The sequence below is a fragment of the Coregonus lavaretus genome (assembly GCF_964263955.1).
Source record: "Coregonus lavaretus genome assembly, chromosome: 35".
NCBI lineage: Eukaryota > Metazoa > Chordata > Actinopteri > Salmoniformes > Salmonidae > Coregonus > Coregonus lavaretus.
Genome location: NC_140022.1, coordinates 1558065 through 1570002, shown reverse-complemented (window position 1 = coordinate 1570002; position 11938 = coordinate 1558065). Strand labels below are relative to the sequence as shown.

Sequence of the window (11938 nt, the reverse complement as noted above, 5' to 3'; positions counted from 1 at the left end):
GAAGACCAAAACAAAACCCTTCCTTATACAGCCCTCTGGATGTAGCATAATCTGTCTGTATTTTTCATTAAGGAAAGTCATTTAGACAACGGGAAAAAAAAAAATTTATTAGGGGAAAACTGAAGACAGGATTTGAGTAGAACAGAAACAAGTATTATTTGCATAGATGTACACATCCCAACTGCAAAATAATTCCAGAGAAAGAAAAGAGCAGAGTAGAGAAAAAATAACAATATGTCAGTTGCTCCTAGCCCATAAACGTTCACAGCTAAAATGTCAGCCTGCCACTACACTGTACAGACAGAGAAAATGTATATTGTACAGTATTTCAACACCTGACCACCACCAGATCAGAATACCCCCATAGACGTTCCCATTCTAGAATGTGCTGAAACAAACAACAGAGCTTTATATGGTTTGTATGCAGCAGTTCCCTTAATTTCTATACCATTCGATTTCTATGGTCTAGACTAGACACTGTCATGGTTTCTGATCCTTCATGGTGCTCTCTCTCACTCATATCAGAGATACTAGACTGAAGCAAGAGGGGTCGGTCATCTTTCTAATCGTCCGACTGAAGCATCTTCTCTATCTCTTTATCCCAGTTGTCATCTTTGTTGTCTGCCTCCGTCACCACCTCATACTCCTGTAACTCTGCCTGGAGTTCCTTCTCCCAGTCTGCTGTTTCCTCTGAAAAAAATAATAACAAATAACAGCATTATGAGATCAATGCTACAGACTGAGGAGAAAAGAGCTAAACACGTCATTCACTCCCTCTAATTCAACATCTAGCTCTACCAACTGAGCCATTATATTAAATCCAAGCCCCTTCTAGGTTCCAGTGAAATCAACCAATAGAACTCCGGAGTTCTTGCTAGTTGTTTGTTACACTAAATATGATCTAATAGTTCTAGAACTGACCCTCTGGAGTTGCAGCGTCCTCCTTCTTGTCCAGCACCAGCTGTTCCATCTCCTTCCTCAGGTCTTCATGGTCGATGCTACAGGAGTCAAAGGCATCGCTCACAAACTCTGAGACCCCAGGGCTGGTGGAGATCTCATTCTCCTCTTCCTCCTGCTGTTTAACAACAACATGAAATATAATCCAGACCATTTCATACATTTGACTTGATAGTTACACAGTATTTCAGTGGTCTATATACAGACATGCACAGAATTATTAAAAGGAACTCACTTTTCTTCCGAAAAATAAAACATTGACTCACCGCTCCACTCTTGGGAATGTCACTAATGGATACTGGAGGTGTTTTTGGTCTGATGGTATTTTCTGCATGACAACAACATAAAACAGAAGTTCGGCTATAAACTGTTGCTTGAAAGTAGTTCACCAATTGTTCTGCTTTGCACATAACACCAATGCAGTGTTTTTAAAGTCAGGATCACAGAAACGGAATTCCGACCAACCACAGAACAGAATAGAGTACCTGTGAGGCTGACACCTTCCGGGCTGATGGTCTCCTGTTCCTCTCTGTAGTCTGCAGCCTGCTGCTGTGCTGCCAGGGCAGTGAGCTGGGCCGACTGCTTTATCAGGGACACACGGTAGAAGTAGTTCCTCCAGAACACATCCTCCTTCACTCTAAACATACAGAGCATTGAATATGTCATTAACATATACATAACGTCATTTCACTTTCTTCTTCAGGGTTCATCTATAATTTAATATAAATGGAAACACAGATATGTGTACATTTCCTCCAATTTCAATGGCTGGTCAAAGCTTTGTGAACCAGCCTGATTGCGAGATAGCTCAACATTATTTTTCACTTGAACGCAGCAATCTGTCTGGTTCTAAGAGGCTAGGCTGATCAATGGACAAGGCTGGCATCAACCAACATTAGACAACATGACAACTTTATGCCTGCAATCTGTATCTGTAAATAACTCAGGGTTGAATCGAGGCATGTTGGAAGTGTAATAATGCATTCGATTTGTAATGGCTGTCTGCTGACTGTTTGGGAACCAGGTCGAAGCGCATCCTGTTCAGTAGCTCGTCTTCCTGCAGCATCACCATGGCGATAGGATACATCTGCTCAGAGTCGAACTGGAACTGAACTCCAGCTGGTGGGTCTCTCAGAAAGTTCCTCCTGTCCTGGAATAACAGATCAATAAAGATGTGTTGAATTTAATCAAATTGAATTGAAAAGGTGCAATCGACACGATACACTCCGATAGGGATAAGATCCAATTCATGAAATCAAATCCCAAACTAAATGCACTACGTGTATAGACAACGTTAGAAATGCTACCAACAGCGGACAACGCCAGGATCTGTTGCTGCATGGTCTCCTCCTCACTGTAGCCGACCCATGGTGGTACAGCTGTGTCTGGAAAGGAGCAAGAAGGAACCATTTTCATTCCACAATGTATGTGTAGATAACTCTGAGCATGTTTACCGGTATCTCATCTCAAGTCTGTTTAGCTAACATTCTACTCAGTGTCATGCATCACCAGTATCCCTGCACATTGATATGATACTGGCCTGTAGAGTACATTCTCCTGTGGGTTTTATTTCTTGTGTTACTTGACCTGAATTAGCATTGGTTCCGTTCTCTTTTTTAAAGAATCTATTCTGGATTTGAATTTTTTTTATTTTTTTTACCTTGATATTGAATACCGCATTGTTGAGGAAGGGCTTGCAAGTAAGCATTTCACTTTGCTGTTTACACCCGTTGTGTCCTGTGCACCAAGGTTATTATAGATAACTAAAACGAATCATGAAAATAACTTTGTAAACTGAAATAAAATAATTACCAAACCTGTTTGAAAAACTAAAACTACACTGAAACTATTATCTTTGACTCCAAAACGAACTAAACTCAAATTAAACCATCATAAATTATGTTCAGTTTTAGAAATCGAAAAGGGTTTTTCAGCTTTGTTTTTCTAATGGGGTTTTCAAGCTTTTGAATCTGGTAAGTCACACTGAGATTGACTTTATAATTTAAAGGTAGACTCAGCGAGATGACGTTGCCACGAGCAGCGCTGCAGATATTGGCCGTGTCTGAGTGGTAAGGCTACAGCAACTGACTGTAGAGGAACGTCGAGGAGTGAAGTCGGGGGAGGTGCATCTGCGACAGCCGGAAGTCTGACACTAATGTGGTTTTCCAACAGCAAGGCGCAGTCCAACATGGCAGTCTTGCCATTGTTTATAAAATGTTTTCTTTGTCATGTAGAAATAATATTGTATCTAACCCCCATATCACACTCACAAACTGAAATCATAATATAATGTGTGTACATTGTACAATCAATTAGTGAGAGAGCCTCAGATATCACATTTTTTTGTATATATCCACTGTATACATAAATCGCGGCCAATTGGTTCCTGTTTCAGTCATGTCTTTGGTCACGTTTGCGTGGGTCAAACAATAACAGCCTAATGATTGGTTTACAATAGAGCCTCCCACAATGCAGGCGATGGCTGCAGGATGAAGTTGGTGAAGAGCAGAAACTTGCAGTCAAACCTTCATGACCTTTGATCACATGATTTTTGTCAAGTTCATGCAGTTGGCATGTAGGCGCAAGTCCGATTCCCCCCCCCCCCCTAGAATGACTTGACAAAAGTGATCCGCTCTAACGCAGCCATTGAAATGAGCACAATGCAAGATTTTGCCCTCACACGGTCACCCAGAGTATCTGCGCATGTGCACGGGTGCGCTTCACGCTGCTACAACATGGTCGCTAAGTGACCAAAACACCAGAGAAGTTTAGCTTCGCGCTTCAACTCTCCTGGTTGTTGCGGAAATTGACCCACTACTACTGTTTACTTTGTGCATCTACGTCAGGGGTGTCAAACTCATTCCATGGAGGGCCTAGTGTCTGCTGGTTTTTGGTTTTTCCTTTCAATTAAGACCTACACAACCAGGTGAGGGGAGCTCCTTACTAATCAGTGACCTTAATTCATCAATCAAGTACAAGGGAGGAGTGAAAACCTGCAGACACTCTGCCCTCCGTGTGATGAGGTTGATACATATCATCTACATCAGTGGTTCCCAAACTTTTTATAGTCCCGTACCCCTTCAAACCCCTCTAGCACCAGGGGCAGCGCATCTCAAATGTTGTTTTATGCCATCATTGTAAGCCTACCACACACACACACACACTATATGATACATTTATTAAACATAAGAATGAGTGTGAGATTTTGGCTCGTGGGAAGTGACAAAGAGCTATTATAGGACCAGGGCACAAATAATAATAAGCAATAATTTGGCTCTTTATTTAGCCCTCTTACATATAAAACATTATTTGTTCATAAAAAATGGTGAATAACTCACCACAGGTTAATGAGAAGGGTATGCTTGAAAGGATGCACATAACTTTGCAATGTTGGGTTGTATTGGAGAGAGTCTCAGTCTTAAATCATTTTCCACACACGGTCTGTGCCTGTATTTAGTTTTCATGCTAGTGAGGGCCGAGAATCCACTCTCACATAGGTCCGTGGTTGTAAAGGGCATCAGTGTCTTAACAGCGTGATTTGCCAAGGCAGGATACTCTGAGCGCAGCCCTATCCAGAAATCTCTCTTGTTCAGATATTAGCAAGTGGACTGGAGGCAGGGCATGAAAGGGATAACGAATCCAGTTGTTTGTGTCGTCCGTTTCGGGAAAGTACCTGCGTAATTGCGCACCCAGCTCAGTGTACCCAAGTGGCGCCGGGAGCAACCGCTTGCATGCGCGTTACCACTCCACTAAGTCTCCCTGTCATGGCTTTTGCGCCATCAGTACAGATACCAACACAACACATTTTTAAAGTACTGGACAGCTTTGTGACATCAAATGGACTTTGGTGGACAAAAGTCCATTTGATGTCACAAAGCTGTCCAGTACTTTAAAAATATCCCCTCCTGTTGTCCTGGTTTGCAGAAGAGGATGTCTTCCTTAATTGACCCCCCATAAACGTAACGGACATATACCAGGAGCAGTGCCAGGCCCGGCACGTCTGTTCACTCATCCAGCTGTAACGCATAGAATTCACTGGCTTGTATGCGAAGAAGTAATTGTTTCAAAACACCTCCTGCCATGTCACTGATGTGTTGTGAAACAGTGTTGTTTGATGAAGGCATTGTCTGTATAGTTTTTTTGGCCTTTTCCCCCAGCATTGTCCAAGCCATATCCGCGGCAGCAGGATATAGTATGGGGCTTGCCTGTCCTAGCCACTCGGTAGCTCACCATATAAGACGCTTCTAGCCCCTTCTTATTAATGGTATCTGTTGGTTTTATACAGGTCTTACTACTCGAAAGTAGTCTTAATTCTTGCTTTAAAAACTGCTGGATGTGCTCGTGGAAGCAGAACAACTTGTGTCGTCGACAGGTGCAGGTGTACACTACCAGTCAAAAGTTTTAGAACACCTACTCATTCAACGGTTTTTCTTCATTTTACTATTTTCTACGCTGTAGAATAATAGTGAAGACATCAAAACTATGAAATAACACATATGGAATCTTGTAGTAACCAAAAAAAGTGTTAAACAAATCAAAATATATTTTATATTTGAGATTCTTCAAATAGCCACCATTTGCCTTGATGACAGCTTTGCACACTCTTGGCATTCTCTCAACCAGCTTCATGAGGTAGTCACCTGGAATGCATTTCAATGAACAGGTATATCTTCTTAAAAGTTAATTTGTGGAATTTAACTTAATGCGTTTGAGTCAATCAGTTGTGTTGTGACAAGGTAGGGGGGTATACAGAAGATAGCCCTATTTGGTAAAAGACCATGTCCATATTATGGCAAGAACAGCTCAAATAAGCAAAGAGAAACGACAGTCCATCATTACTTTAAGACAGGAAGGTCAGTCAATACGGAACATTTCAAGAACTTTGAAAGTTTCTTAAAGTGCAGTCGCAAAAACCATCAAGCGCTATGATGAAACATGGCTCTCATGAGGACCGCCACAGGAAAGGAAGACCCAGAGTTACCTCTGCTGCAGAGGATAAGTTCATTAGAGTTACCAGCCTCAGAAATTGCAGCCCAAATAAATGTTTCACAGTTCAAGTAACAGATACATCTCAACATCAACTGTTCAGAGGAGACTGTGTGAATCAGGACTTCATGGTCGAATTGCTGCAAAGAATCCACTACTAAAGTACACCAATAAGAAGAAGAGACTTGCTTGGGCCAAGAAACACGAGCAATGGACATTAGACTGGTGGAAATGTGTCCTTTGGTCTGGAGTCCAAATTGGAGATTTGAACGGATTATCTCTGCATGTGTATTTCCCACCGTAAAGCATGGAGGAGGAGGAGTTATGGTGTGGGGGTGCTTTGCTGGTGACACTGTTTGTGATTTATTTAGAATTCAAGGCACACTTAACCAGCATGGCTACCCCAGCATTCTGCAGCAATACGCCATCCCATCTGGTTTGGGCTTAGTGGGACTATCATTTGTTTTTCAACAAGACAATGACCCAACACACCTCCAGGCTGTGTAAGGGTTATTTTATCAAGAAGGAGAGTGATGGAGTGCTGCATCAGATGACCTGGCTTCCACAATCTCCCGACCTCAATCCAATTGAGATGGTTTGGGATGAAGAGTGAAGGAAAAGCAGCCAACAAGTGCTCAGCATATGTGGGAACTCCTTCAAGACTGTTGGAAAAGCATTCCAGGTGAAGCTGGGTGAGAGAATGCCAAGAGTGTGCAAAGCTGTCATCAAGGCAGAGGGTGTCTATTTGAAGAACCTCAAATATAAAATATATTTTGATTTGTTTAACACTTTTTTGGCTACTACATGATTCCATATGTGTTATTCCATAGATTTGATGTCTTCACTATTATTCTACAATGTAGAAAATAGTAAAAAAGAAAGAAAGACCTTGAATGAGTAGGTGTTCTAAAACGTTTGACTGGTAGTGTAGTACTGCTGGTAGTAGTAGTACCAGTAGAGCTGGTATGTGTCTCTATACAGCCTTACTTTATTAACCATTTATCCATATCCGAGCAAACGGAATGAGCAGCAGCTACGTTTGGCTACATACAGACCGTTAGTGCAATTCCCACGAGAGAGTAACGGTTAGTGTGATTGGATGTTAATTATTTGACCTGTATTTTACATTGTGTTATTATTTCGCTGAACACTAAATGGTTTAATTGTATTTTTGCCAGTGAAACGAGGCTACTCAGGCGAGAAAGAAACATCACCCAAATGTTTAGCCCCGTTGGAAAATCTAAATGGACTGTTTGAAAATGTGAATTACATTTTTATTTGGCGTACCCCCGACAGCATTACGCGTACCCCAGTTTTGGGAATAACCGATCTACATCATCTAGCTGAGTCTTCCTTTAAACGTATTACTGCCCCCCAGTGGCAGGAAGTGACATCCCCAAAAACACAACAACTATACAATGCATAAAAGTCTCCTAGCCTCCCATGCATAGGCTACCGTCTGTCCATAACGCTAAAACTCAATTTAAAATGTCTACGAAATAGCAATATGTTCATAAATCATTAACTCAATATCTTACAACTAATAGAAATACAAACTAATATAAAAACAGGAAACTATAATAACCTTGCTGTGCAGGTGACAAATAAACATTGATTTGATAAACGTTGGTTTGAGGACACAGAGTACAAGGAGTGGAACGTATGCTAAACAGACTGGTACCCAGGCTAATCTCAAGGGGGTATGATGTTTCCACACTGACCTGATTTCTTTGCTTTCTTTTCTTGGACAAATTTGTCCTGTTCTTTTTTGAAATCCCCCCAAATAGTCTGGAAAACAGAAACACAGGCATGTGATGCTACAAGACAGAAACCTCAAAGCTTCAAGAATCTGCGGTTTTGAGCTAACACCAGAGAGGGTGTTATATACAGTTGAAGTCAGAAGTTTACATACACTTAGGTTGGAGTCATTAAAACTTGTTTTTCAACCACTCCACACATTTCTTGTTAACAAACTATAGTTTTGGCAAGTCAGTTAGGACATCTACTTTGTGCATGACACAAGTAATTTTTCCAACAATTGTTTACAGACAGATTATTTCACTTATAATTCACTGACTGTATCACAATTCCAGTGGGTCAGAAGTTTACATACACTAAGTTGACTGTGCCTTTAAACAGCTTGGAAAATTCCAGAAAATTATGTCACGGCTTTAGAAGCTTCTAATAGGCTAATTGACATCATTTGAGTCAATTTAAGGTGTACCTGTGGATGTATTTCAAGGCCTACCTTCAAACTCAGTGCCTCTTTGCTTGACATCATGGTACAAAAGTATCTATATCCACAGTAAAACAAGTCCTATATCGACATAACCTGAAAGGCCGCTCAGCAAGGAAGAAACCACTGATCCAAAACCGTCACAAAAAAGCCAGACTACGGTTTGCAACTGCACATGGGGACAAAGATAGTACTTTTAGGAGAAATGTCCTCTAGTCTGATGAAACAAAATTAGAACTGTTTGGCCATAATTACCAAATCAAATCAAATTGTATTTGTCACATACACGTGTTTAGCAGATATTATAGCGTGTGTAGCGAAATGCTTGCGCTTCTAGCTCCGACAGTGCAGTAATATCTAACAAGTAATATCTAACAATATATATACACCATCGTTATGTTTGGAGGAAAAAGGTGGTGCTTGCAAGCCGAATAACACCATCCCAACCGTGAAGCACGGGGGTGGCAGCATCATGCTGTGGAGGTGCTTTGCTGCAGGAGGGATTGGTGCACTTCACAAAATAGATGACATCATGAGGAAGGAAAATTTGGTGGATATATTGAAGCAACATCTCAAGACATCAGTCAGGAAGTTAAAGCTTGGTCGCAAATGGGTCTTCCAAATGGACAATGACCCCAAGCATACTTCCAAAGTTGTGGCAAAATGGCTTAAGGACAACAAAGTCAAGGTATTGGAGTGGCCATCACAAAGCCCTGACCTCAATCCTATAGAAAATGTGTGGGCAGAACTGAAAAAGCGTGTGCGAGCAAGGAGGCCTACAAACCTGACTCAGTTACACTAGCTCTGTCAATAGGAATGGGCCAAAATTCACCAAACTTATTATGGGAATCTTGTGGAAGGCTACCTGATATGTTTGACCCAAGTTAAACAATTTAAAGGCAATGCTACCAAATACGAATTGAGTGTATGTAAACTTCTGACCCACTGCGAATGTGATGAAAGAAATAAAAGCTGAAATAAATCACTCTACTATTATTCTGAGATTTCACATTCTTAAAATAAAGTGGTGATCCTAACTGACCTAAGACAGGGAAATGTTTACTAGGATTAAATGTCAGGAATTGTGAAAAACAGAGTTTAAATGTATTTGGCTAAGGTGTATGTAAACTTCTGACTTCAACTGTAACAACCTATGCTAACTTTAAACCATTCTCCTTGTAAAACAGGATTCAGCAAAGTGGAGCACGCCATGCACCTTGTCAATAATTCCGTCTATGTTCCCGTCTTCCACACTCTTCTTGATTGTGTGTGCAGTCTCTGCCACAGAGCTGGAGATCTTCTTGGTGGCATTGCTGGCAAAGTTGAATATTAAGCCTGTATAGGGAACAGGGATATAAAACGTGGATCACTTTTTCAGCTTCAGATGGCATTGTCATTCAAGTTGTGGCAGGCAAACAATGTATTGTTGTCTCTTAGGCCTACATAATCATTATTAGTCTGTTAATCACTTTTCACATGAATATAAATTAAAACCATCTATAATCTTCCTTACCACCGAATCCTGTAGCTTGCTGGGAGATGAGTTGGACTGTGTCTCCGTCCTCCTGCTCCAGTTCTTCTGTTGCTGGAGGTTCGTGTTGTTTGTTTACTTCATTTTGGTCTTGCACAATTTTCTCCTCTTGCTCCTCCACAGCAACATCAGCCACTTCGCTATCCTCTGTCTTCGTAGTGTTCTCTATACCCAGCCACGTTCCCCACCCTTTGAACATTTTCGCCGATGTCTTTCGGGCGTAACTATGACAGAAATCGATTGTAAACTAAGTGATTAGAAATGCACCTTCATGGTTCTGTGTTCACGTCACCAGGAAGCAGTTATATTATTCTTCTGTGTTTTTTTCTGGGCACAATAAACACAAAACGACCGCATTACTGCCGCCTGCTGATACATCTGGGAAATGGTAGAGATATTATTACAAAACGATGGATGCTATCAGCTCAAATGTGGGATTCGAACAACAGTGTGTTTTTTAAGAAAAAAATTGGACCGCTTTGCCAGAGAACTCTCCAAGCTGTTCCACTGTATTTTGGTCCCATTGGTCAATTAATGCGTGAATGTATAACGCCCCACCCAGTTGACCAATCAATCAATTTTATTTTATATAGCCCTTCTTACATCAGCTAATATCTCGAAGTGCTGTACAGAAACCCAGCCTAAAACCCCAAACAGCTAGTAATGCAGGTGTAGAAGCACGGTGGCTAGGAAAAACTCCCTAGAAAGGCCAAAACCTAGGAAGAAACCTAGAGAGGAACCAGGCTATGAGGGGTGGCCAGTCCTCTTCTGGCTGTGCCGGGTGGAGATTATAACAGAACCATGCCAAGATGTTCAAAAATGTTCATAAGTGACAAGCATGGTCAAATAATAATCAGGAATAAATCTCAGTTGGCTTTTCATAGCCGATCATTAAGAGTTGAAAACAGCAGGTCTGGGACAGGTAGGGGTTCCATAACCGCAGGCAGAACAGTTGAAACTGGAATAGCAGCAAGGCCAGGCGGACTGGGGACAGCAAGGAGTCACCATGGCCGGTAGTCCCGACGTATGGTCCTAGGGCTCAGGTCTCTCAGTTGGCTTTTCATAGCCGATCATTAAGAATTGAGAACAGCAGGTCTGGGACAGGTAGGGGTTTCGTAACCGCAGGCAGAACAGTTGAAACTGGAATAGCAGCAAGGCCAGGCGGACTGGGGACAGCAAGGTGTCATCATGCCCGGTAGTCCTGACGTATGGTCCTAGGGCTCAGGTTCTCAGAGAGAAAGAGAGAACGAGAGAATTAGAGAGAGCATACTTAAATTCACACAGGACACTGGATAAGACAGGAGAAGTACTCCAGGTATAACCAACTAACCCCAGCCCCCCGACACATAAACTACTGCAGCATAAATACTGGAGGCTGAGACAGGAGCGGTCCGGAGACACTGTGGCCCCATCCGAAGAAACCCCCGGACAGGGCCAAACAGGAAGGATATAACCCCACCCACTCTGCCAAAGCACAGCCCCCGCACCACTAGAGGGATATCCTCAACCACCAACTTACAATCCTGAGACAAGGCCGAGTATAGCCCACAGAGGTCTCCACCACAGCACAAACCAAGGGGGGGCGCCAACCCAGACAGGAAGATCACGTCAGTAACTCAACCCACTCAAGTGACGCACCCCTCCTAGGGATGGCATGAAAGAGCACCAGCAAGCCAGTGACTCAGCCCCTGTAACAGGTATAGAGGCAGAGAACCCCAGTGGAGAGAGGGGAACCGGCCTGGCAGAGACAGCAAGGGCTGTTCGTTGCTCCAGAGCCTTTCCGTTCACCTTCACACTCCTGGGCCAGACTACACTCAATCATATGACCTACTGAAGAGATAAGTCTTCAGTAAAGACTTAAAGGTTGAGACCGAGTCTGCGTCTCTCACATGGGTAGGCAGACTGTTCCATAAAAATGGAGATCTATAGGAGAAAGCCCTGCCTCCCGCTGTTTGCTTAGAAATTCTAGGGACAATTAGGAGGCCTGCGTCTTGTGACCGTAGCGTACGTATTGGTATGTACGGCAGGACCAACTCGGAAAGATAGGTAGGAGCAAGCCCATGTAACGCTTTATAGGTTAACAGTAAAACCTTGAAATCAGCCCTTGCCTTAACAGGAAGCCAGTGTAGGGAAGCTAGCACTGGAGTAATATGATCAAATTTCTTGGTTCTAGTCAGGATTCTAGCAGCCGTATTTAGCACTAACTGAAGTTTATTTAGTGCTTTATC

General features: G+C 42.4%; 1 protein-coding gene across 1 annotated transcript; it reads right to left on the bottom strand.

Moving 5' to 3' along the window:
- Nucleotides 1-86: 86 nt before the first annotated feature.
- LOC311109809 (synapse-associated protein 1-like) lies at nucleotides 87-10022 on the bottom strand. Its single transcript, XM_084152805.1, has 9 exons — nucleotides 9693-10022; nucleotides 9396-9514; nucleotides 7665-7731; nucleotides 2269-2342; nucleotides 1968-2107; nucleotides 1443-1594; nucleotides 1224-1285; nucleotides 922-1075; nucleotides 87-690 (listed from the first exon to the last, which is right to left on the bottom strand). The coding sequence occupies exons 1-9, from the start codon at nucleotides 9907-9909 to the stop codon at nucleotides 563-565; spliced, it is 1113 nt and encodes a 370-aa protein (XP_084008931.1). The 5' UTR covers nucleotides 9910-10022; the 3' UTR covers nucleotides 87-562.
- Between the last annotated feature and the right edge of the window lie 1916 nt (nucleotides 10023-11938).